This window comes from Betta splendens, chromosome 7 (genome assembly GCF_900634795.4).
Source record: "Betta splendens chromosome 7, fBetSpl5.4, whole genome shotgun sequence".
Classification (NCBI taxonomy): domain Eukaryota; kingdom Metazoa; phylum Chordata; class Actinopteri; order Anabantiformes; family Osphronemidae; genus Betta; species Betta splendens.
The window spans coordinates 9,871,091-9,890,281 of NC_040887.2; the positions used below are offsets into that span (position 1 = coordinate 9,871,091).

The following is a 19,191-nucleotide window of genomic DNA, read 5'->3' on the forward strand; positions in this document are numbered from 1 at the left end:
AATGACACTAGCCTGTACTCATCTGTAGGGAGACCCCTTGTGTTGAACATATGGAACTGCATCACAGTAGAGTTAAATACACTCCTAAACATTTATTAATATAAGGAGTCAAAATACTCTACAAACCAAAATTCAATAATTTTGCCTCACATTCAGTACTGACATTACATATTTTGTAATTTATACATTGGAAAATTGCACTGAGCCCATACACACTATTATTTATGGTAATGAAAAAGTTCAAAGTATTATTGACCCTTCAGATATCTCCCAAATTACAAAAAGCCATGACTGGTATTAGTTAATAACATTAACATCAATTAAAAAAAGACACTGCTCCAGAGTTTTATGTGACCAAATTGATTATTGAATAGGTTGCCAAATTCAATGAATATTTAACATACTAAAACTTGAGACCAAGTTAAACAATAAATTATTCAATTAATGTTGTGTGAACTTAAAACAACCAAATATTTGTTTATTCAAATATGTTTTATTTTGAAAATGAAACTTCTAGTTAAAATCTTTTTCTTCTTTTTCTTTAGACTTTGTGATAAATTATGAAAAGACTTTAGTAGTGAGTCTGTGTATTTAGATTTAATGCAAGACCTAAATTACAATAGATGTTATATATAATACAACTACACTGCATTATAATAGTAGCCCTAAATTAAGAACTGGTAATGTCATAAAGATTAGCTTCTGTAGATGATGAGGAATTATATGCACCCAACACAATGAGCAGAATATACAGTAAAACCCAACTATCACCAAACAGCAGTAGCAGCTCAGCAGCCAGTGTACACAAGTGGCAAACGGTGGACCGTCCTAACCTCTATGGTAAGTCAAGTAGGTTATGTTGAGCGTAAAGAGCCTCTGTGATCTGGTACACCTCGGAAATTAAAGGCAGAGCTTCTCCCAGCACGGCCACAACTTGCTCTGGGGAGCCTACATTCATTACTTCAAAGAAAGCAGGGCGTCCAGGGAGCATGCAGAATGCCATGCCTGCAGCTTTACGCACCACCCAAGGGTGGTGCTGGGCAAGCGACTCATTGTAGGCATCCGCACACATGACTGAGGTCTTGCTGTCCTCCGTGCTGGTGCGAAGGCGCTCCAGGAAGAGCTCCAGCCACCTGAGAGCCCGGTGGAGCCTCAGTAGAGTACGGCAGCCCGACTCTGGATGGCTGCCTCGCTTGGTGATGTCCACGAGTTCATTCTCCAGCTCATATTTTACCATTGACTGGGCAGTGACATAGTGAGACCCATTCTCTCCATTCAGGTAGTTGATCAGAATCTGGATCTTGGTCGCGGCGTCCTTAGAAATGAAGCCAAACACACTCCCTAAGCTGTTTAAAAACCTAATGAAGACATAAAGACATAAAATGTTGACATCTACATTTACATGACATTTACAGTACATAACTTATTTGGACATACGTAAAAGCTGATTAATTGGGACGGGGAGGGTAACAATAGCCCTACAAGTCTAAGTTAATGATATACAACTAGATTTTATAGTAAATAACACATACTTTACAAGACCACGCCAACCAGCGACGTAGTGTTCAATATAGACTTCTTTATTATCCGTAAGACACAGCTTGAAAGTGTTGAGCACCTCTAGTAGGCTGAACTTCTGGTCCTCGGAACCAGCCATGGTTTTCTATAAGGAAGGAAGGTCGACAGAAAGGTAGCAAATGTATTTAACGTCTATCAACAAACCGAAGGTCACCACACGTGTAAGCACAGCATGCAATAAAAAACAGAACATTACCTATAAAGAAGGACGTAACAAAGTAAAAAGACAATTAAACATTTCTCTCCGTCTGACTGAACCGACAAGTAATTCCTGCACTAATCTGCTGTTACTGCGCAGACGCGAACTGGAAAGCATCGGAAATTGGCACATCGTGTCTTCAAAATAAAACTCGTAGGGTGAACCAGTAATACCAGTAAAAAGGAGTTTTAATTAAAATGTGCTAACAGTTAAGAGCCAGTTTAAATGGCTTTTTACAACAGTGACGATATAAGTAGTATTATGTATGATGATACTTGTATTTGTACTCGTATTAGTGGTATTAAAATGGCTCGAAATACCACAATATATGTACAGTAGAATGCTTGCTCAATTACAGTTATGTATGCATAGTATAGTACCATTCCATCTGGTAGTGTATGGACCAATTTCAACTACTTTATACACAGGTATTCATTACATTCAAAGCCAATGTTTACTTTTAAATAACTTACTTTAAAATAAATAAATAAATATTTACAATGTACCCCTCTCAAATGACTAGAATTTAGCAAAGTTTGAGTTTTAATTTGAAAGCCAAACCGGACGTGTGCACATTCATCGCTACTCATACGTGAAATGATGCACATGTATTTCTAAGTTAGAGATAGAACACTCTTTCTAATTAAGTGTTCTTTGCCGCCTTTTTGCCTGTCTAGGTTTTACCTGTCTGTCTAAACAATCGCTTGCTCTAATGAGAAATAAACATGCCTGAAATAAAAGTAACACCACTTGGTGAGTAATGCTAGCACGTCACTAGCTAGCAAGCTACAAGCTACTTCCGTCAACATTTAGTACATTTGAGCGTTAGCTAGATAAACTTGAGGTTATGCGTGCACGTTTTAGAAGGCAAACTCTTTTCCATCGGTGCAGTAGAACTTGCAGATTTAAACCGATGCTGTAAAGATCGCTAGCTAGCTGTGGTGGCTAACCAGAGTATGTTTACAAGCTTTGTCTCCTCGTTCCCTCGCAGGTGCTGGACAGGATGTCGGTCGCAGCTGCATTCTTGTCTCAATCGGGGGTAAAAACATCATGTTGGACTGTGGAATGCACATGGGATACAATGATGACGTAAGTAAAGGAGGGTGTACAAAAGACCTCTAGTTTCTAAATATCCTTTTATCACTTCTCCCAATATTAGAGACACAAGTTCAGACCATTAGGTGACCTCGACACTTGGAAACAAAAACTATATTCTTCTTTACACTACATTAATTAAATAGTTTTACATACAATTATTTTAAAATGTTTTCTCTATTTTGGTCTTTGTGTCATCTTTGAATGCAAGTCTGTATTTTCATATCATTCCAGAGACGATTCCCAGACTTCTCTTATATAATCCAGAATGGACGTTTGACAGACTTTTTGGACTGTGTAATTATAAGGTCTGTGTTTCAAAGATGTACTCTGTGATCTGTTTATATCATTATGTCATAAATGTTAAGACAAAGAGTTTTCACTCTGCGTTTGTTACATTCTCAGCCATTTTCACTTGGACCACTGTGGCGCTCTGCCCTATATGAGTGAGATGGTTGGCTACGATGGACCCATCTACATGACCCATCCCACCAAAGCCATATGTCCCATTTTGTTGGAAGACTTCCGCAAGATCACTGTAGACAAAAAGGGAGAAACAAACTTCTTCACATCGCAGATGATCAAGGACTGCATGAAGAAAGTGGTCCCTTTGAACCTGCATCAAACTGTCCAGGTGCACGGCTGGTCTCATGTTTGATGTACAATAATGTCCATCTACTCACCATTTCTGTGCCAGTTTCTGGTTTATTTCAACGGCAAATCCGCTTGTTGTGTTGCTGATGGCAGGTGGATGATGAGCTGGAGATCAAGGCGTACTATGCAGGTCATGTCCTGGGAGCTGCAATGGTGCACATCAAAGTGGGATCAGAGTCTGTGGTTTACACTGTAAGTGAGAACCAGTCTGCCTTTTGTCAAAGTGGAACGAATGGCTAAGATCTCACAAAAATGTCTTTTTGTATTCAGGGTGACTATAATATGACACCAGACAGGCATTTAGGGTGAGCACCATTTACTGCGTTAAAAATGTCTTTATGGTGTTTGGGCACATACCACATAAAGTTTTTTCTTCCTGTTTGGTTTTTCTATCTTAACCTTAGTGCTGCATGGATTGATAAGTGTCGCCCAGACATTCTGATCTCAGAGTCGACCTATGCCACCACCATCCGTGATTCAAAGAGATGCAGAGAGAGGGACTTTTTGAAGAAAGTGCACGAAACCATAGAAAGAGGAGGGAAGGTAAGAGTTAAATATTTAATCTCACTGTAGACGTTTTAATACATTTTCTTTTTGCTGCTCATGGCTATGTTGACTGTATTCCTTGACTTTTTTAGGTTCTCATTCCTGTTTTTGCCCTTGGAAGAGCACAGGAACTCTGCATCTTGTTGGAAACCTTCTGGTAGGGTTGCGCCTTTTATTTTAAAGAAGTTGCAAGTTTTTTCCTCTTTTAGTGATCTGTTAAAGTATTGTAAAAGTGTCTCTTATAGCTTTGAGCGAGAGCAGCGACTGTGATATGTCAAGATAATAACAGGCCGTTCTCAGGCTAAGTGATGTTCAATAAAAGTCTTTTTCCCTCTTCAAAATTGTTGCTGTAGAGTAATCACAAAAGGTTAGAATAGAAAAGGTCTTCAATTGTTCCGAACAAGTATTAGCTGTATTCATTGTATTATTCTTAGTAAAATAATGGTGAGATATTTTTGTTGGACAATTTCACCACACAGGGAGAGAATGAACCTAAAGGCCCCGATCTACTTCTCTACCGGTCTGACAGAGAAGGCCAATCATTACTACAAGCTGTTCATAACATGGACCAACCAGAAGATCCGAAAAACCTTTGTACAAAGAAACATGTTTGAATTTAAGCACATCAAGGCTTTTGATCGCTCCTATGCTGATAATCCCGGGCCCATGGTGAGTCAGTTTGCTTATACATAGGAGTGGGTTATATAATATTCAATATTTCTGATTAGAAGCCTGAAACATATGTGTGTTTCAGGTGGTGTTTGCCACACCAGGTATGCTGCACGCTGGTCAGTCTCTGCAGATTTTTAAGAAATGGGCAGGCAATGAGAAGAACATGGTGAGACAGATGGAAAAAAGTGGAAGATGTTTTTAATATGACCAAGGATTAACAATTTTTTTTATTGTTAGGTAATCATGCCTGGATATTGTGTACAAGGAACAATTGGTCATAAGATCCTAAACGGGCAGAGAAAGTTAGAGGTGGAAGGGAGAGCAACAGTAAGCTTCATTTCTCTCTCTCTTTTTGTTTCTCTCATTTTTTGTTTTGTATCAGCCTTTTTTGTCTTCTTCTTATTTTAAGCTTTTTCTACTAAAAGATAACAGTTGAGAAACTATTTAGATAAAAACTTGTTCTTGATATCTATGTGGAACAACAACACTAGCCTTTTCTGCTTTGATTCCTGCAGTTGGATGTGAAGCTGCAGGTGGAGTACATGTCTTTTAGCGCCCATGCAGATGCTAAAGGAATCATGCAGCTCATTCGTATGGCGGAGCCTCGCAACATGTTGCTGGTACACGGGGAGGCAGTGAAGATGGAATTCCTTAAGGGCAAGATTGAACAGGAATTCAGTAAGTGCGAGTCAGTCCACAGGCTTAGACAGAATCTACATACAGTATCTGTATTTGATACATGCTTTGTCATTATTATTAGCTTCATTATTTTGCTTTGCTTCTGAAACGTCAGGCATAGACTGCTACATGCCAGCCAATGGAGAGACGGCGACTGTGACAACAAACCCCAGTGTTCCTGTGGATATTTCACTCAACCTGCTCAAGAGGGAGATGGCTCTAGGAGGTTTGTCGTGTTCAGGATTTTTTTCCTTAAATTATGAACTCGCCAATTTTTTTCAATTTTATTCCTATTGTTAGAATTTAGTGACTACATGTACTGTACGTAAACGGAATTGTTCTTCTGCTTTTTAGACTCTCCCAGCACTGTTTTAGTTCATATTAGGTGAATCTAAATCATTACTACACGACTACAGCTAACTGATCAGATTATGAATGAAACAGAAAGTGTCATGTGGAGGAGATGCTTACATCAGGAAAAGATCTCACAGCGTGGATCCAATATTAATGAATACTAGATCATGTGTTTGTATAACTACACTGTGTATAATTACTATATCTTTGGAAAACACAAGCTTAACGCAAAAACAAAGAAACTCAACAGTCCCTAAACCATATAAAATGTAGTTTAGTGAGCCTGTTGATAGCAGCCTACCTGTATGTGCACAGTGACCTTAAATGTAACTTGTGTAAGCATGTTCTATTAAGAACAGCTTCAAAAAGTGTTTCTTTAAGGGCACGGTGCCTACTCAGTTTCAGAAGGGCGCTTGTTAACCCTGACATTTCGATTACTGTTGATTTTAATTGAAGTGGTTATTTAGTGCATTTTACATAGCTAGTAGTCATGCCCCTTGCCTACCTACAATAACTACTGTAAATATCATGACCCAGATTAGACATATTGATAAATGCCATATGTACTGTAAGAACAGGACAACATTCAGCAGAACAGTGGGGCAGTGATTTTAATATGCCGTAAGGTAACAATGTTTAGTGTAGTTTTGAAGTTCTGCTCCACTTGTTTCTTTTTTTAATCTGCTAACAACATTAACAATATCATTCTGGTGACAGCCTTTAAGAATTACAGTACAAATACAGTAAGGTGTACAAAAACATCATATCAAACCTCATGAATACCTTAGATGACTATTTTTTAACTATTTTATTATTCACAGTAAGAGTGACCGCAGAATGTATGACTAATGAAGAGAGTTATGTTGACCTTGGATTATAAATAGTTGTGTACTGTGTTGCAGGGTCTCTGCCTGATCCCAAAAAACCTCGCAGCATGCATGGAACTCTGATCATGAAAGACAACGTAGGTCGTCACACTTTGACTTACAGTAAAGCTAGTTACTGTGTTTTGTGCAGTGTGCTCAGACTTACAGGAGTTAACCTGAGTCACACGTCACCATTTCTTCTCCTGCTGTTTTCATGCGCGCACAGAGCCTGAAGCTGGTGTCGTCAGAGCAGGCGCTGAAGGAGCTGGGCCTCAATGAACATCAGCTGCGCTTCACCTGCCGCGTGCAGCTCCAGGACCCGCACAGCGACTCGGACACGCTCCACAGAATCTACACACACCTTAAGAGGTGAGAGTGTTACCGCAGAAAGAGGGAGGTCATAGGTCCTAATGCAACTAACAATTATGTCTTATTTTTACAACATCTGCTTTTTCTACCATTATTCACACTTTAATAATGGAAATTATGTTATTTCTGATTTCAAGGGCTGTGACAATTTATGTATTTAATGTATTAATCTACTGGTAATCATTCGTATTTGTTTGTATCAGATCTGCTATATATATATATACGTGCTATATTAAGTGATGGATAATGACCTATTTTTTCTGCATTCTGTGCTTCAGTGTGTTAAAGGGCTATACCACCCAACACCTCCCTGACGGCACCGTCATAGTGGAGTCCATTGTCATCAAAGTCTCCTCCACTCCTGAAGATGCGAACACCAAGGTCATACTACTGTCCTGGAGTTATCAGGTAAAACTTTGCCTGTGTATCATTTATTTTACAGGGGACTGAAGCCAGTCATAGGATTTGTGGTTTGATTCCTGGCGCCAGTGTGTCTTTGGGCAAGATACTGAACCCCAAGTTGCCACTGGTGTGTGAGTGTGTGTATGCTGGTGTATGAATGGGTAAATGAGAAGCAATGTCAAAGTGCCAGTATGCAGACTATTCACCATGTTTTACATTTTGGACTCAATGTAAAAGTGGAAATTAAAGATCCTCTTAATTTGTAATCAGACACCAGTAAGAATAGAAGCAACTTCTTAGACGTCTTTAGAAAAAGGGCTTTGAAATGTTCTTTTTCAGCCTTTATAAGCAGCACATGTCAATAAGTCTTCATTACTATAGATAAAAATGTATGATAGGGAAGTGGTTGTGATGTTTTGATATAATAATAATAATAATAATTAATAGTAATAATAATAATAATAATAATAATTGCAATAATTTGGGCTCATAAGTGCCATCTGAAGTAAAAACATTTGCGAGTGGAGAGTTGGTGGGGTAAATAAAGTGAAAGCAGAAGGTGGGGGAACCTGCTGACAGCACAATGGAAGCAGAGCGGTTTCTGTGGGTTCAAGTGTTCCGTGCAAGGCACGGAGACACGTCAAAAAGAAAGAAATACTGTATGTTTACTTTGGCTTCGTTGTCATTTAAGATGTGTTACTGGTCCTATCAAGGAACTTAACAAAGTAGAATCAGGGTTTTGGTGTTTAAAGGCAAATACACTGGATTGTGTTTTTCACACTACTCTTTTTTTTTTTTTTGTCAGGACGAGGATCTGGGGAGCTTCCTTTCAGCTCTGCTCAAAAAAGGGCTTCCATCTGGACTGTGCTGAAACACTTAAGTAATTCATACAGTGTTTCAAAGCTGCGTTTGTGAAGGCTACAAACGTCAGCGCAGAGAATTCAAACCAAGATCAACAATCATTGATAGCGTCTAGACTGAATTACCCTCGGCTTCCTCCACAGGAAGCCACAACGATGCCTGTTCTAAACCTCATCCCGCATGTTAAAATAGTGTTAATGTTATGGAGGACTGGTCAGTTTTTGTAGGTGACACTAATTTATCTCGTCACTGAACAACACAAGACAAATAAGAAAAATGGAAATTTGGATTCTAATATCTCATTTATTTTGATGTACAAAGCTAATTTGAATAAAAACCGTTGTTTTTTTATAATAGAGTTCCATTTCCTGTGATGAAGTTATATACAGAGCTTATTTACAGTACAGATGTATGGTTGTCGTTCCTAGTTCAATTAGAGGACACTGTATAAACTCCCCTGCTCTTCCGGATTTTTCCACACATCCACGTCCTCTTCAAGTACTTCCAGTTCCAGTGGCTTGTGGTGACGTAATAAAGCACAGGGTCCAGGCATGTGTTGAGGACGACGAGGGCCATGGTGACCCGTCTGGCGTGGTAGATGGCGTTGGCCGAGGAGCAGCTCTGGATGAGGCCCATCCGCCGGAGGAGGTGCAGGAAATAAACCACGTGGCTGGGCAGGAAGCAGAGCAGCGTGATGGCCAGGATGGTGTAGATGACCCTCACAGCTCTTTGGCCAGCTCTCGTCTCGATCTTGGAGATGCGCCTTGCGACCAGTGGGTAACACACCAGGATGATCAGGGAGGGCAGGAGGGAGCAAAAGACGAGGCTCAGCAGGCTGTACACCATAAGACGCGAGTCCCACTCGATCTTGGCGAAGTCCTCGAAGCACTTGTGGCTTCCAATTAAGTTGCTATTGGTTTTCAGAGGTCCCATGAAAATAAAGACCAGCATGGCTACTCCAGCGGTACACCAGAGCAGCATGCTCACAACCAGAGCCCACCAGGAGCTCCGCTGCCTGAGGTAGGTGTGTGGATGCACGGTGGCCACGTAACGATCCACACAGATGCACGTCATGAAACAGATGCTCATGAAGATGTTGGCGAAGTAAAGGACCCCCGTGATGAGGCAGGCGATGTCCCCGAACACCCAGTGGTTTGTGTTGAGGTGGTAGTGGATCCTAAAGGGCAGGACGCAGAGGAGGAGGATGTCTGCCACAGCCAGGTTGCTGATGTAGATGCTGAAGGCCGTACGCGGCGTGATCCTGAAGGTGAAGACAAAGAGGGCGGCCAGGTTTCCGGGCAGACCGATGAGGAGAGCGAGGATGTAGGCCGCTGGGAAGAGATAGAGCTGGTACTCTGCCGCAGGGATGCTGCAGCCGTCCGTCTTGTTCATCGCGGTCGGTTGAGTGTTTTGTAAAGGCAGTCAGTAAAGTCAGAGTCCAGGTTTATTCTCACAGACACGGTTTCATTGCAGGCTCTGCAATGAGACATCGCAAACATGTTTCCAGTTTGTTTCACACAATCATGGCAAAAGATCTTTCAGCTGCCATGAAGGTTTAAATCTAGAAACTGAGCACATTAAACTTTCCACATTCTTCACAAAAAAGCTTTAAATGATAGACAAACTTTATACTGTATAACTAAGTGATTATGTAAGAAGAGTGATGTGAAACATGGCAGAGAACCACTGACCACAAACTTACAGTTTAAAAACTACTATTGTTATACAGTATATACATATATAATGTGACTTTACAAGAAGTGGCAGCTGCTGGTGTTTACATAAGGCTGTTGATTTTTTAAAAGAATACATTTATTTTTTGTATTGTGAAATATTAGCGCAAACCTTAAGTATTTAAAAGAAATCACTTACCAAGCTTCGTAGATACACCTTTTGTTTATTCTCGAATTCTGAACGCTACACTACAAAAACATATCAGATAAAGTCACATGCAGTTGTTGAGCTCCGTGCAGTTGTTCTCCGTCTACTGAGGGGAAAGATGCTCTTTATTTCCTGTTTCGGTGCACTGTAGGTGTAGATTCAAGAAAAGGGCAGGAAACCAATGCATGACTGTAAAAAGTCATCCACGATTGCCCCCCTCCCACTGCAGTAAAACAGTGTGTAGGTTGTTGAAATATTATATACTGTACATTCACAACATGCAAAATGTATCCAATAATAATAATAAATCTACTTTAAAATGGTATATATAGAATAAAAAGTAAAACTAACAGGGTTAATGTGAAAATCCAGTGACAGTGATTGATTGATGTGTTTTTATCTCATGCTCATGCAAAAAATAGTTTTTATGTAGATACAGTACCAGTTCTCACACATTTCTAAAAATGAGGCCTCCACTTTCTGATGATACGCACAAGCAGCTATTATAGTCATATTTTCCTGTGAATCACTGTCAACATAGATGTTATCTTCAACACCAACTCCTAAAATTGAACACACAAGTTTCTACACAACACACATTCTTTAACGAATGTGTGTTGTGCTAAAACGATATTAATGCAATTTACGCTTTTATATTGAAGGAATCTTAGCGGAAGTGGTTAGTGTACAGCAGAACGGAACACACGGTCAGCTAACAGACAGTACGTCCTACCTAATTTACAAAATATTTGCTAAACATTAACAAGAAACTATTAGACATTGTTTTATTATAAATCAAATAAATCAAACTTTTAAAAAATGTGGTCATGACGTCATGTTACCCACTAACAAAGCTAAGCTAGCTAGCCAAACGGTATGTACTAGGCAACTAGCAACACAGCATAAACATCTGATCGTAATCCTTGATATTGTTTCATGGTGAGCATCTTTAAAAGCAGACGCCAGGACCAAAGCATGGATACGTTACGCACAGAAGCACGTGTAGCTTTAGATAAATGCTACATCTGTCTGAGCCAGTTTGACCGACAGCCTGTGGCCTCTGTGGAGAACTGCCAGCATGTCTTCTGTCTGGACTGTATCCTTCAGTGGTGCCAGGTAAACACAACTCCCACGTTCCGTCTGCATCTACCGTACAACTGATTATTTTTCTTTTTTTGCTTTGTATAATTAGCTTTCTTAAAGTACAAATGGTGTAAAACGTAATAAAATAGGCAATGCTGCAAAGTTTTGTCTGGTTAAGTAATCAACCTATTTTATGCTGGTCAGCTGATTATTTTAATGCATTTGGTGCAATACAATAGCAACATTTATGAAACGGGACCTCTGTTGCTGTGTCTTGATCCTCAGATGTCCAACACGTGCCCGGTGGACCGACGCACCTTCTCCTTCATCCACCAGAGACAGCATCCTTCAGGGGCCATTAAGAAAAAGGTGCATGTGGGACACCTTCTGCCAAGCTTACACAAATAGAACTGGTTGCTTATGACTTTTTGCTTCTCCAGATCAAGGTGAAGTTGCCAAAGAAGGATGACGATGAAGAGGAGGCAGCTGAGGCTGTTATTTGTGAGGAATGTGGACGAAGCGACCGCAGGCACCGGCTTCTAATGTGCACAGGCTGTGATTCAGGGTACGGAATCACATAATGGAATTATTTAAACGTCACATCGTCCTGTTTAATCACAGTGTTACTTTATTTTCAGGTATCATATGGACTGTTTGACACCATCATTAAACACACGTCCCGAAGGTGACTGGATTTGTCTTGATTGTGTGAGCCATCATTGTACAGGTAATGATGTACAGTTGATTAAGAGGGTGCCTGAATTTGGGTTGTTAGGTGAAAAGCTTCAGGAATTCCACACGGGCTCAGTACAGATAAAGGTGAAGCTCTGTGAATTTTAATCTACACAAAGCTTTTCAGTTGTGGAGATGCACCATTGTCTTCTAGGTTTAGTTAAGTTCACCCATACGAATCCAGACCCATTGGTTCCTTCACACACAATGTCTTTATTAACATTTTAAGAGAGTCCATTTATTCAACTCTAGCCATGGCTTCTTCCATGGCCTGAACCCAGCTTTGTGCTTTATCACTCGCACACATTATTTGCCTTTTATCCACACCAATGACTTTTAACATCTCTCCTTATGAATGTAGTGCTTTATTCATTCACCTACACACAGCATCAGACAATACATTTACTGTAGGAGGCATGTTTGTTCAAGTAACCGAACCTAGTAATAGTATGTAATTCTGCTTAACCCAAATAACACAGTGAACTTAAAATGTCACACAGGCACATATCAGGCCTGTATCACATACAACTGCACCGCTCTATTCAGTAGTTACTAAAAATATGTATATACTGTCTATAACTGTGTGTAAGTCCTCTTTGCTTTAGTTTTTCTGTCAGTTAATATTCAGTAATGTCAGTGTTGCTCAGTGATAGTGTCTCTTTGAACTCGGCTGCTGAGCCGTCTTACCCATCTACAGACTGCTGACTGCACAGGTGCACCGCATGTGGGCATATCTTCAGATCTGCTACCCCTTTCTAAATTGCTCTCTGTTTCAAAAGCCTAAAATGAAGTAAACAGGTAGAAGCTTTAGTTCTCAGACACTGTAAAATGGGGAAATCCTAATTTGATGTTTAATTATTCTGTAAGTAATTGTATGTATTTGAAAGTTTTATTGATAGGAGATTTTTATTTTTTTGTGATGTCATTCCTCTGCAGATAGCTCCAAAGTGGAGGAGGATGTCAGTGAAGGAGAACTAATGGACATTCTAGCTGAAACTGAATCCACGTCTACCAGCAGTCGCCTTCGACCCTCCACCGTAAATGATCCCAGCAGCTCCACAGAACGGCGACGTAGCGCAAGGACTCGCTGCAGAATCAGCAACCAGCTTAACCATCACGCTCAAACTGCCAGGGTGAGTTTGTCAATGAACTCAATGCACAGCATGAAGTGAACGTGCAGACGTCCTTCATTTGTTTTTGTCGGACTCATTTTGGTAACTTCAAGCTCGTCACTAACTTGTACTGTTAATAGGGTAAGTGAAAAGAGAAGAACTGCGCGCATACCTTTAACTGTACACGTACTGCTTGGCTCACGTGTACTCTTATAATTCATGCAGAAGCGGTGGTGTGTGTACTGTAGGTGACACAGGGCTGCTGGTGTATGCGGTTACTTCCTGACTGAAATCGTCTTGGCCCTGTTTGGTTTACCAGTGTGGCTCAGTGCTGCTTCTATTTCTTATGTAAGAGTTCACAGTGAACGTAATCAACATGCACAAGTGCTTGTCTAATAGTTTTTTTTTTTTTTTTTGCAGACAGATGATTTAGCTCAGTTACAGTCCATAGTTTGGGGGTTTCTTCAGGGTTAAATATCCATTAATCTGCAGCTAGTCTATATTGTAATGTACTGTATGTATTAATTCAGATTGCATTTGTTGGGTCAAAGTGAGCCTCTGACTCATTTGACTGTTGATTTGCTCAAAGGTGCCCTAACGTCTGTGAACACTGCTTAATGTCACTGTTTCCCCAGCATGTGCCCAAGTACCTGCTGCGACCCTCAAGCCCTGCGTCTGCTACAGACAAGAGGCACCATCATTCCAGCAGTAAGCTATCCACTGCGACTTCACCTGCACAAAACCTCACTGTTGTGCATTGTTTGATATTCAATATGATGCGTTCTCGTGTTCTACACAGACATGAAGGGACAGGAGCGAAGAAGGAATAAACTGCTGAAGCCAGACAGCTGAAAGAGTGCTACAGCAGCTGAGGCTGCTTTAACACACAGTGACCACAAGGTGGCAGCATTGTGCTAACAACTGGACAATAAGGTTCACAGGAAACCTACTGATGCGGAACCTTGAGGTTTGTAGGGATGTGTTTAATAATACAAATTGGAACTTCATCAAAACTATGATTTCGTCATGTTAACATTGAGGGGTACCATCATTTTTATCCAGGCCTGTTTCATGAGTTTTTTTAATGATTCACTTTAGCTACAAATCAAAAGCCTGTGTCTGATTTCCAGTGGTTAATTTTCAGTAAATTTTTGACTTATTAGTACTTTTGTCAGTTTCAAATTATTTTTTCTTTTCATTAACAGACCAACAACCACTACGTGTCTATGTTCTTGGTAGCCAGGCATCTGCTGCTTCCCTGATCCTGGTCCTGCTCCACATCATGTTTACACTTTGTGGTGATTTAGTTCTTTTGAGGATTTGGATATTTGATACCAGTCACTGACGAACTGAAACGGGCTTCTTGAAAAATACTTTTGTTAATCCTTGATCCAGCTCATACACTCATTTGCTTTTAATGGAATCCAGTCCAGTGTTCCACACAGAGACAACAGACCCTTTTAATAAGAGCCCTGTGTATTCGGTTGGCTTCAGTAGTGCTGTAGTATGTTCAATTCATAAATACAACATCTGTGGTTGAAGAATGTGAAAGACTTAAGTGTCTGACTACTCTACCTTGTCTGTGGGACTCATGAACCCAATCAGGTTTTGAATCCACATATTGCTGCAAATACAAGCAAACGTTTACGAGCTGAGCTTGGACAATTGTTAATCGTGTGAAATGTACAGTAAATGAGAATGATGCGGTTCACATCCAGTATGTTTAGATTCACCAGTGGAACGAGGTCTATAAGCAACGCTAAGACTAAGCGTTTGAAGCTAAGCTGCGTTAACGGCACAGCGAGAGCGAAATTACTCGATAACAGACCCGAGTGCTGAAACACAATATGCATCCATAATGCGGAACGCTCATGCAGCATCTGCACGTGCCTCGTTGGTGGCGGCTTGTACGGCTTTACACCTGCAGTCAGGAGAGATAACATGACAAGCTACGTGCTCAACTCAGTCTAGCAGCCCCAACGAGGGGAGCGAAAGTAGGTCAGCATCCCAGAGACCCACACACGTCTCCCAGTGATTCCACGCTGCAGCAGCGCTTGCGTCAGCCACGTGAGGGGCCGTGATGGAATCCAAAACAGAGCCGGCAGCTCCCTGCCTGTGTGTCTCGCTGCAAAAAGGCATCCCTGTCGCACGACGTTAGAAGCAAGAGCAGCGTAACGCGGCTCATGTGGACGCGATGGCTGGTCTGTCTGACAGAATCAGCGTTATTTAAATGCAGGGCTGATTCTAGTGGAAGGCCTTCCTAGTCTGCAGACGAGCCAAATCTCAGCTGACGGTTGGACACACAGACGACCCCTCACTCGCACATTCACACCTACGGAGAATTAAGACTCCTCAGTCAATTGCAATTGCTGTCATTACAATACATTCAAATCAATCCAAGCTCACCTGTTTGCTAGCATGCTTTTCAAAGTAATCATATTTATCCCCCTAAAGTGGAATCAAGAGGGCAGTTTAAAGCTAATACATACTGTAATAACAATAGACATCCACTACAGTAACACAACCCAGAGCAGAGCAGCGTGCACTTTGCCAACTTTGCTCTTAACTTTTTTCAGCAGTGTGCACTTTCAAGTTCAGGCGACTGCTGAATCAGCAGCTTGTGCTTTGGTTTCAAATCATTAAAAGGAACTGGGGGTGAAACAAAGGCAAAGGAAAGGTGGGGGCAGTGCGAAGCGCGAGAGCACTGCTGGTGCGGTGGAGCACCTGCTTTGCAGATGGAGATGCAGATATTGGGTTTGCCGTGCTTGTTGTCGTGGGTCTCATCTGCACGTTTGCCTGCTGGGGACAGATGCAAACATGCAAAAGCAGCACACAGAAGAACAGATCTGGAATGTAAAGACCCCTCAATGCACCGGCCTGCTCACTAATGCACGGTCAGTTTAAAATCCTGACCTGATGATGGTGCTAAAGCCAAATGTGAGGAGGCCAGCAGCTTTAACACTCCATCCACATACAGCAGGGGCACGAATGTGTTTAAGAAGTTTCATGACTATCCGATTAATAAAAATGTTAATGTAATGGTGACACTGGCTGGAATGTTATGAGCTCACTGAAGCCAGGACACTGATATAAATGCCTGGTTCAGCGTTTCTGTCAGTTAATCCAGTTAGTTGTGTATTTCACTAAATTAAATTCAAGTTGCCTGGTGGGAGTCGATAAAAAGCCAAGGAAGCAATATTTTCACGCATGCAGACCCGTGGAACAGCTGATGAAACTTGGTCCTGGTCTCTGATTTGGTTTATTTATTTATTTATTTAAATGGGTGCCGGTGGCAGATGAGGTCATTTTCATTCATAGCGTGAACTGCAGCCTGTTTAGAGCCAGTGTAGCAAGGAACAATGGCCATCTATGAAACCTGCCGTGAAATCCCAAGCACACCGTTTGTCCCAGCTTTCCCGTTTCCTGCCATTTAAAAATAGGCTTGCTGAGGAAAAGAATGCACAAAAGATAACCTCATTTAACCGTTGCATGGCAAAGTGGTAAAATACACAAAGGCTTTAGGTTTTCAGGAATCACACCGGTAGCTTCAGTCAGTCAGGCTTATGCAACTATTCCAACTGCAGTAAGACATGCCAGATGAGGTGTTGAGCACAACTGCGAGCTGTGAGGGAAGCCGTGGTTTGTATTTGCATCATTATGTCTGTGGTTAGAGAGGAGATGTAAATAGCTCAAAAATCTATCAATAAAGAAATATTTTTATTTTACAGTATGTACTGAAACAAAATGAGACTCATGATAATTATCACCGCAGCAGAGTAGTACATTATAGTCATGACCTTATTACACTAATGATATTGATAAAAACTTTATTATAATATTTTATCCATTGATTGATATACAAATACTTTACTATCATGTAATGATGTGCTAACTTATAATTGAGTGAATTATTTGACACAATTTGTTTGGTATATCTATATTTTTAAATTTTTGATAAAAAAGCCCGAAGGAGGAATATGTGTTGCCTTTTTAAAATTCACGTATAACGAAAAGTGACGTGAACATCTTGGCTATGTGTTGCTTTTAAGAGCTGTCAGGAACACAAGGGCTTTATTTTATGCATTTACTATTGTTTTTATTTTTTATTAACTTGGACTAACAGTAGTTCTGAACATTATAGATGAGTTTTAGATCAAGTATAGTATAATTTAAAAAATAAACACAATACCAATATGTCACATGTTTGACACACTGCTTACTTTGATAAGAAATAATGACATGATAGACAAACTACTCTGTGCATAGCATGGTTAATAAAATAGTGATATTGCACTTTACTAAAGAACAGCAGTTGGACATTATATGACACATACATATGATTTGTTACTATTACTATTAGAATAGTAGACATGAATGAGCTGTACTTCCTACGCTATGAAGGTGGACATGAGCGTCCAAAGCATGACAGTTAAATTTTCGACTTTAAAAGTTTCCCGTGAAGGCAGCACATGCTCCACTAGTGAGCTACGCGATTCCACCGTCAGAGAGAGCGGGCGTGAGAGAGAGAGAGAGAGAGAGAGAGACACTGAAGGAGCCGGAGCTGGAGGGAAAACCGCAGGATCGGATACTTATTGCGCATCTTTACTTCAACTCACTGTGGACATGAAATCCGTATTTTAACCGTGCGTGAACTTCAGCCGAGAAGATGACGGTGGATTTTGAAGACTGTATCAAAGACTCCCCCCGTTTTAGGTAAGAGCCCCGAAACTCGTGTCGGCGCGTCCGTTGGAACTGTTGAACAGTTCTCACGGGTCCCCGTTGGATCGGCGGCATTCGTCGCGGGCGTCGGACGCCTCGCTGGGATCGCGACGCGCCGCGTTTGGCCGTCAATCTCGGTAGCGGCGATAGATGATCACGCACCGTAGATGTCGCGTTACGGTAACGGGTCGGGGCGCCTGTTCGAAGTGTACGCGAACACGACGACCGTGATGATGAGCGACGCGGCCGTTGTCACGTGGTCGAAGCGGGAGCTGCTGATCAAAGTCAACGTTTGAGGTCCATCTGCTCTGCTATAGTAATCAATGTAAACTCACCAGTTAATGCATGTTAAAAATGTAAACGTAGTGGATGGATCTAAATTCATATCTCATTCATTGTTTTCATATCTGTGTGTGGTTAATATCTGGGTAATAAAATGTGAGGGAACTGAGATGCTGAAGTCCATTCAAAAGAATTATCCAAACCATTAGACTGGGTGTATTATTTTGAAAAAAAAAACCCAAAACTTACTATTAATAATTTTTCAATACTCTGGTCTGGAACGTGACAAAAGGCCGGAATGAACACTGTCCTATTTCTTATTTCAGGGCTTTCACAGTAATTATACTGTAGCACTGAAGTAAACATAGTGTGTGTGGCTACTTGAGTAAATAGTTACTTAGTTACTCTGCTGCCGTAGTTGGCAGCAGCATCCTAATGACTCCCATCTGGAGCAGGAGGGAGGCACATGTCAGAAAGAGCTGAGCAGTGAGACAAGCTGCGCGCTGCCGGCACCTACGACACATTATTCAGGGATCCGAAACACTTCACTCTTTGAAGAAGATTGGTTATAAACCCCACTGAACACGTTCCTGTGCTGCGCAGAGCTTTCTACGTTCGCCCCGCAACGCCCACGGGACGGAGGTGTCCTCAGGTTACTGAGCTTCCTCCCAGTTTACGTTCAAAAACCTGCTGCTCGGGATGTTTGAACAAGTAGAAGTGGCGCAGAAACGGCCACGAAGCCTCGGACAGTGTTTTCAGAGCTGCTCTCAAGCAGCTGAAAGCGGCTCCGCGCCGGTTATGTAACGACCCTGGAGGTGGACAGGCTCGTAGGAAGCGGCCCAGAATTCGGGCAAGCCAAGGCCTTTCACTGCTGGGACTGACATAACATCGCTTCCTGTGTGTGTAAAGTCACGATATGCGTCGGCAATGCAGTTATTTCACATACTGGACATTTAAATGAGAATCAGGAAACAGCGGTGATCAGTTCAGTTCGGGCCCCGAGGCTCGTTCCCCGCGGATGCTCCGACAGATGCGAGGCTGCAGCCTGTTCCCATCTGTCTCCGTGACGACCGCTCAGTCCCAGGGACCCGCGTGCTTGTGTTTGCCG

General features: G+C 41.4%; 5 protein-coding genes across 15 annotated transcripts in view; 3 read left to right on the top strand and 2 right to left on the bottom strand.

The window, feature by feature from the left end:
- Window positions 1–72: 72 nt before the first annotated feature.
- Window positions 73–2,879, bottom strand: cptp (ceramide-1-phosphate transfer protein). 2 transcript variants are annotated; one of them, XM_029157337.2, is made up of 3 exons: window positions 2,742–2,879; window positions 1,533–1,663; window positions 73–1,358 (listed from the first exon to the last, which is right to left on the bottom strand). In XM_029157337.2, exons 2-3 carry the CDS (start codon window positions 1,655–1,657, stop codon window positions 836–838), a joined length of 648 nt encoding a protein of 215 aa, XP_029013170.1. In that variant the 5' UTR covers window positions 1,658–1,663; window positions 2,742–2,879; the 3' UTR covers window positions 73–835. The 2 variants fall into 2 exon arrangements, with proteins under 2 accessions (XP_029013170.1, XP_029013169.1); XM_029157336.3 differs by lacking the exon at window positions 2,742–2,879 and adding an exon at window positions 1,775–2,221.
- Window positions 2,339–8,624, top strand: ints11 (integrator complex subunit 11). Its single transcript, XM_029157298.1, has 17 exons — window positions 2,339–2,530; window positions 2,769–2,866; window positions 3,107–3,180; window positions 3,278–3,506; window positions 3,620–3,718; window positions 3,797–3,831; window positions 3,931–4,069; window positions 4,165–4,229; window positions 4,552–4,741; window positions 4,827–4,910; window positions 4,982–5,071; window positions 5,260–5,422; window positions 5,538–5,648; window positions 6,679–6,740; window positions 6,869–7,011; window positions 7,290–7,419; window positions 8,219–8,624. The coding sequence occupies exons 1-17, from the start codon at window positions 2,503–2,505 to the stop codon at window positions 8,282–8,284; spliced, it is 1,806 nt and encodes a 601-aa protein (XP_029013131.1). The 5' UTR covers window positions 2,339–2,502; the 3' UTR covers window positions 8,285–8,624.
- Window positions 8,625–8,699: 75 nt separating this feature from the next.
- LOC114859283 (P2Y purinoceptor 1) lies at window positions 8,700–10,845 on the bottom strand. The gene is made up of 2 exons (XM_029157324.3): window positions 10,147–10,845; window positions 8,700–9,750 (listed from the first exon to the last, which is right to left on the bottom strand). Exon 2 carries the CDS (start codon window positions 9,664–9,666, stop codon window positions 8,704–8,706), a length of 963 nt encoding a protein of 320 aa, XP_029013157.1. The 5' UTR covers window positions 9,667–9,750; window positions 10,147–10,845; the 3' UTR covers window positions 8,700–8,703.
- Window positions 10,778–16,127, top strand: LOC114859284 (PHD and RING finger domain-containing protein 1-like). 8 transcript variants are annotated; one of them, XM_055510048.1, is made up of 9 exons: window positions 10,778–10,877; window positions 11,115–11,271; window positions 11,524–11,607; window positions 11,679–11,803; window positions 11,877–11,965; window positions 12,907–13,103; window positions 13,718–13,790; window positions 13,882–14,049; window positions 14,288–16,127. In XM_055510048.1, the coding sequence occupies exons 2-8, from the start codon at window positions 11,131–11,133 to the stop codon at window positions 13,932–13,934; spliced, it is 762 nt and encodes a 253-aa protein (XP_055366023.1). In that variant the 5' UTR covers window positions 10,778–10,877; window positions 11,115–11,130; the 3' UTR covers window positions 13,935–14,049; window positions 14,288–16,127. The 8 variants fall into 8 exon arrangements, with proteins under 8 accessions (XP_055366023.1, XP_055366020.1, XP_055366022.1 ...); XM_055510045.1 differs by having other exon boundaries at window positions 10,822–10,877; window positions 11,100–11,271; XM_055510047.1 differs by having other exon boundaries at window positions 10,825–10,877; window positions 11,112–11,271.
- A 1,479-nt stretch (window positions 16,128–17,606) lies between these two features.
- LOC114859267 (arf-GAP with coiled-coil, ANK repeat and PH domain-containing protein 3-like) overlaps window positions 17,607–19,191 on the top strand; it is a 32,255-nt gene continuing 30,670 nt past the window's right edge. For all 3 annotated transcript variants that reach the window (XM_029157290.2, XM_029157291.2, XM_029157292.2), the window contains exon 1: window positions 17,607–17,795. In XM_029157290.2, the coding sequence (XP_029013123.1) occupies window positions 17,749–17,795 (47 nt within the window). In that variant the 5' untranslated portion in view covers window positions 17,607–17,748. The remainder of the gene's footprint in view (window positions 17,796–19,191) is intronic.

What these genes read in the sequence shown, in the direction of transcription:
- LOC114859283 (XM_029157324.3), bottom strand. Translation starts at nt 9,666, where the DNA reads ATGAACAAGACGGACGGCTGCAGCATCCCTGCGGCAGAGTACCAGCTC.
- LOC114859284 (XM_029157326.3), top strand. Translation starts at nt 11,092, where the DNA reads ATGGTGAGCATCTTTAAAAGCAGACGCCAGGACCAAAGCATGGATACG. An exon ending in TGTGAGCCATCATTGTACAG is followed by an intron (nt 11,966 to 12,906) that starts GTAATGATGTAC and finishes ATTCCTCTGCAG; the next exon opens with ATAGCTCCAAAGTGGAGGAG. An exon ending in ATCACGCTCAAACTGCCAGG is followed by an intron (nt 13,104 to 13,717) that starts GTGAGTTTGTCA and finishes CTGTTTCCCCAG; the next exon opens with CATGTGCCCAAGTACCTGCT.
- ints11 (XM_029157298.1), top strand. Translation starts at nt 2,503, where the DNA reads ATGCCTGAAATAAAAGTAACACCACTTG. An exon ending in ACCTGCATCAAACTGTCCAG is followed by an intron (nt 3,507 to 3,619) that starts GTGCACGGCTGG and finishes TGCTGATGGCAG; the next exon opens with GTGGATGATGAGCTGGAGAT. An exon ending in CAGGCAATGAGAAGAACATG is followed by an intron (nt 4,911 to 4,981) that starts GTGAGACAGATG and finishes TTTTATTGTTAG; the next exon opens with GTAATCATGCCTGGATATTG.
- cptp (XM_029157337.2), bottom strand. Translation starts at nt 1,657, where the DNA reads ATGGCTGGTTCCGAGGACCAGAAGTTCAGCCTACTAGAGGTGCTCAAC. An exon ending in GGTTGGCGTGGTCTTGTAAA is followed by an intron (nt 1,359 to 1,532) that starts GTATGTGTTATT and finishes TGTCTTCATTAG; the next exon opens with GTTTTTAAACAGCTTAGGGA.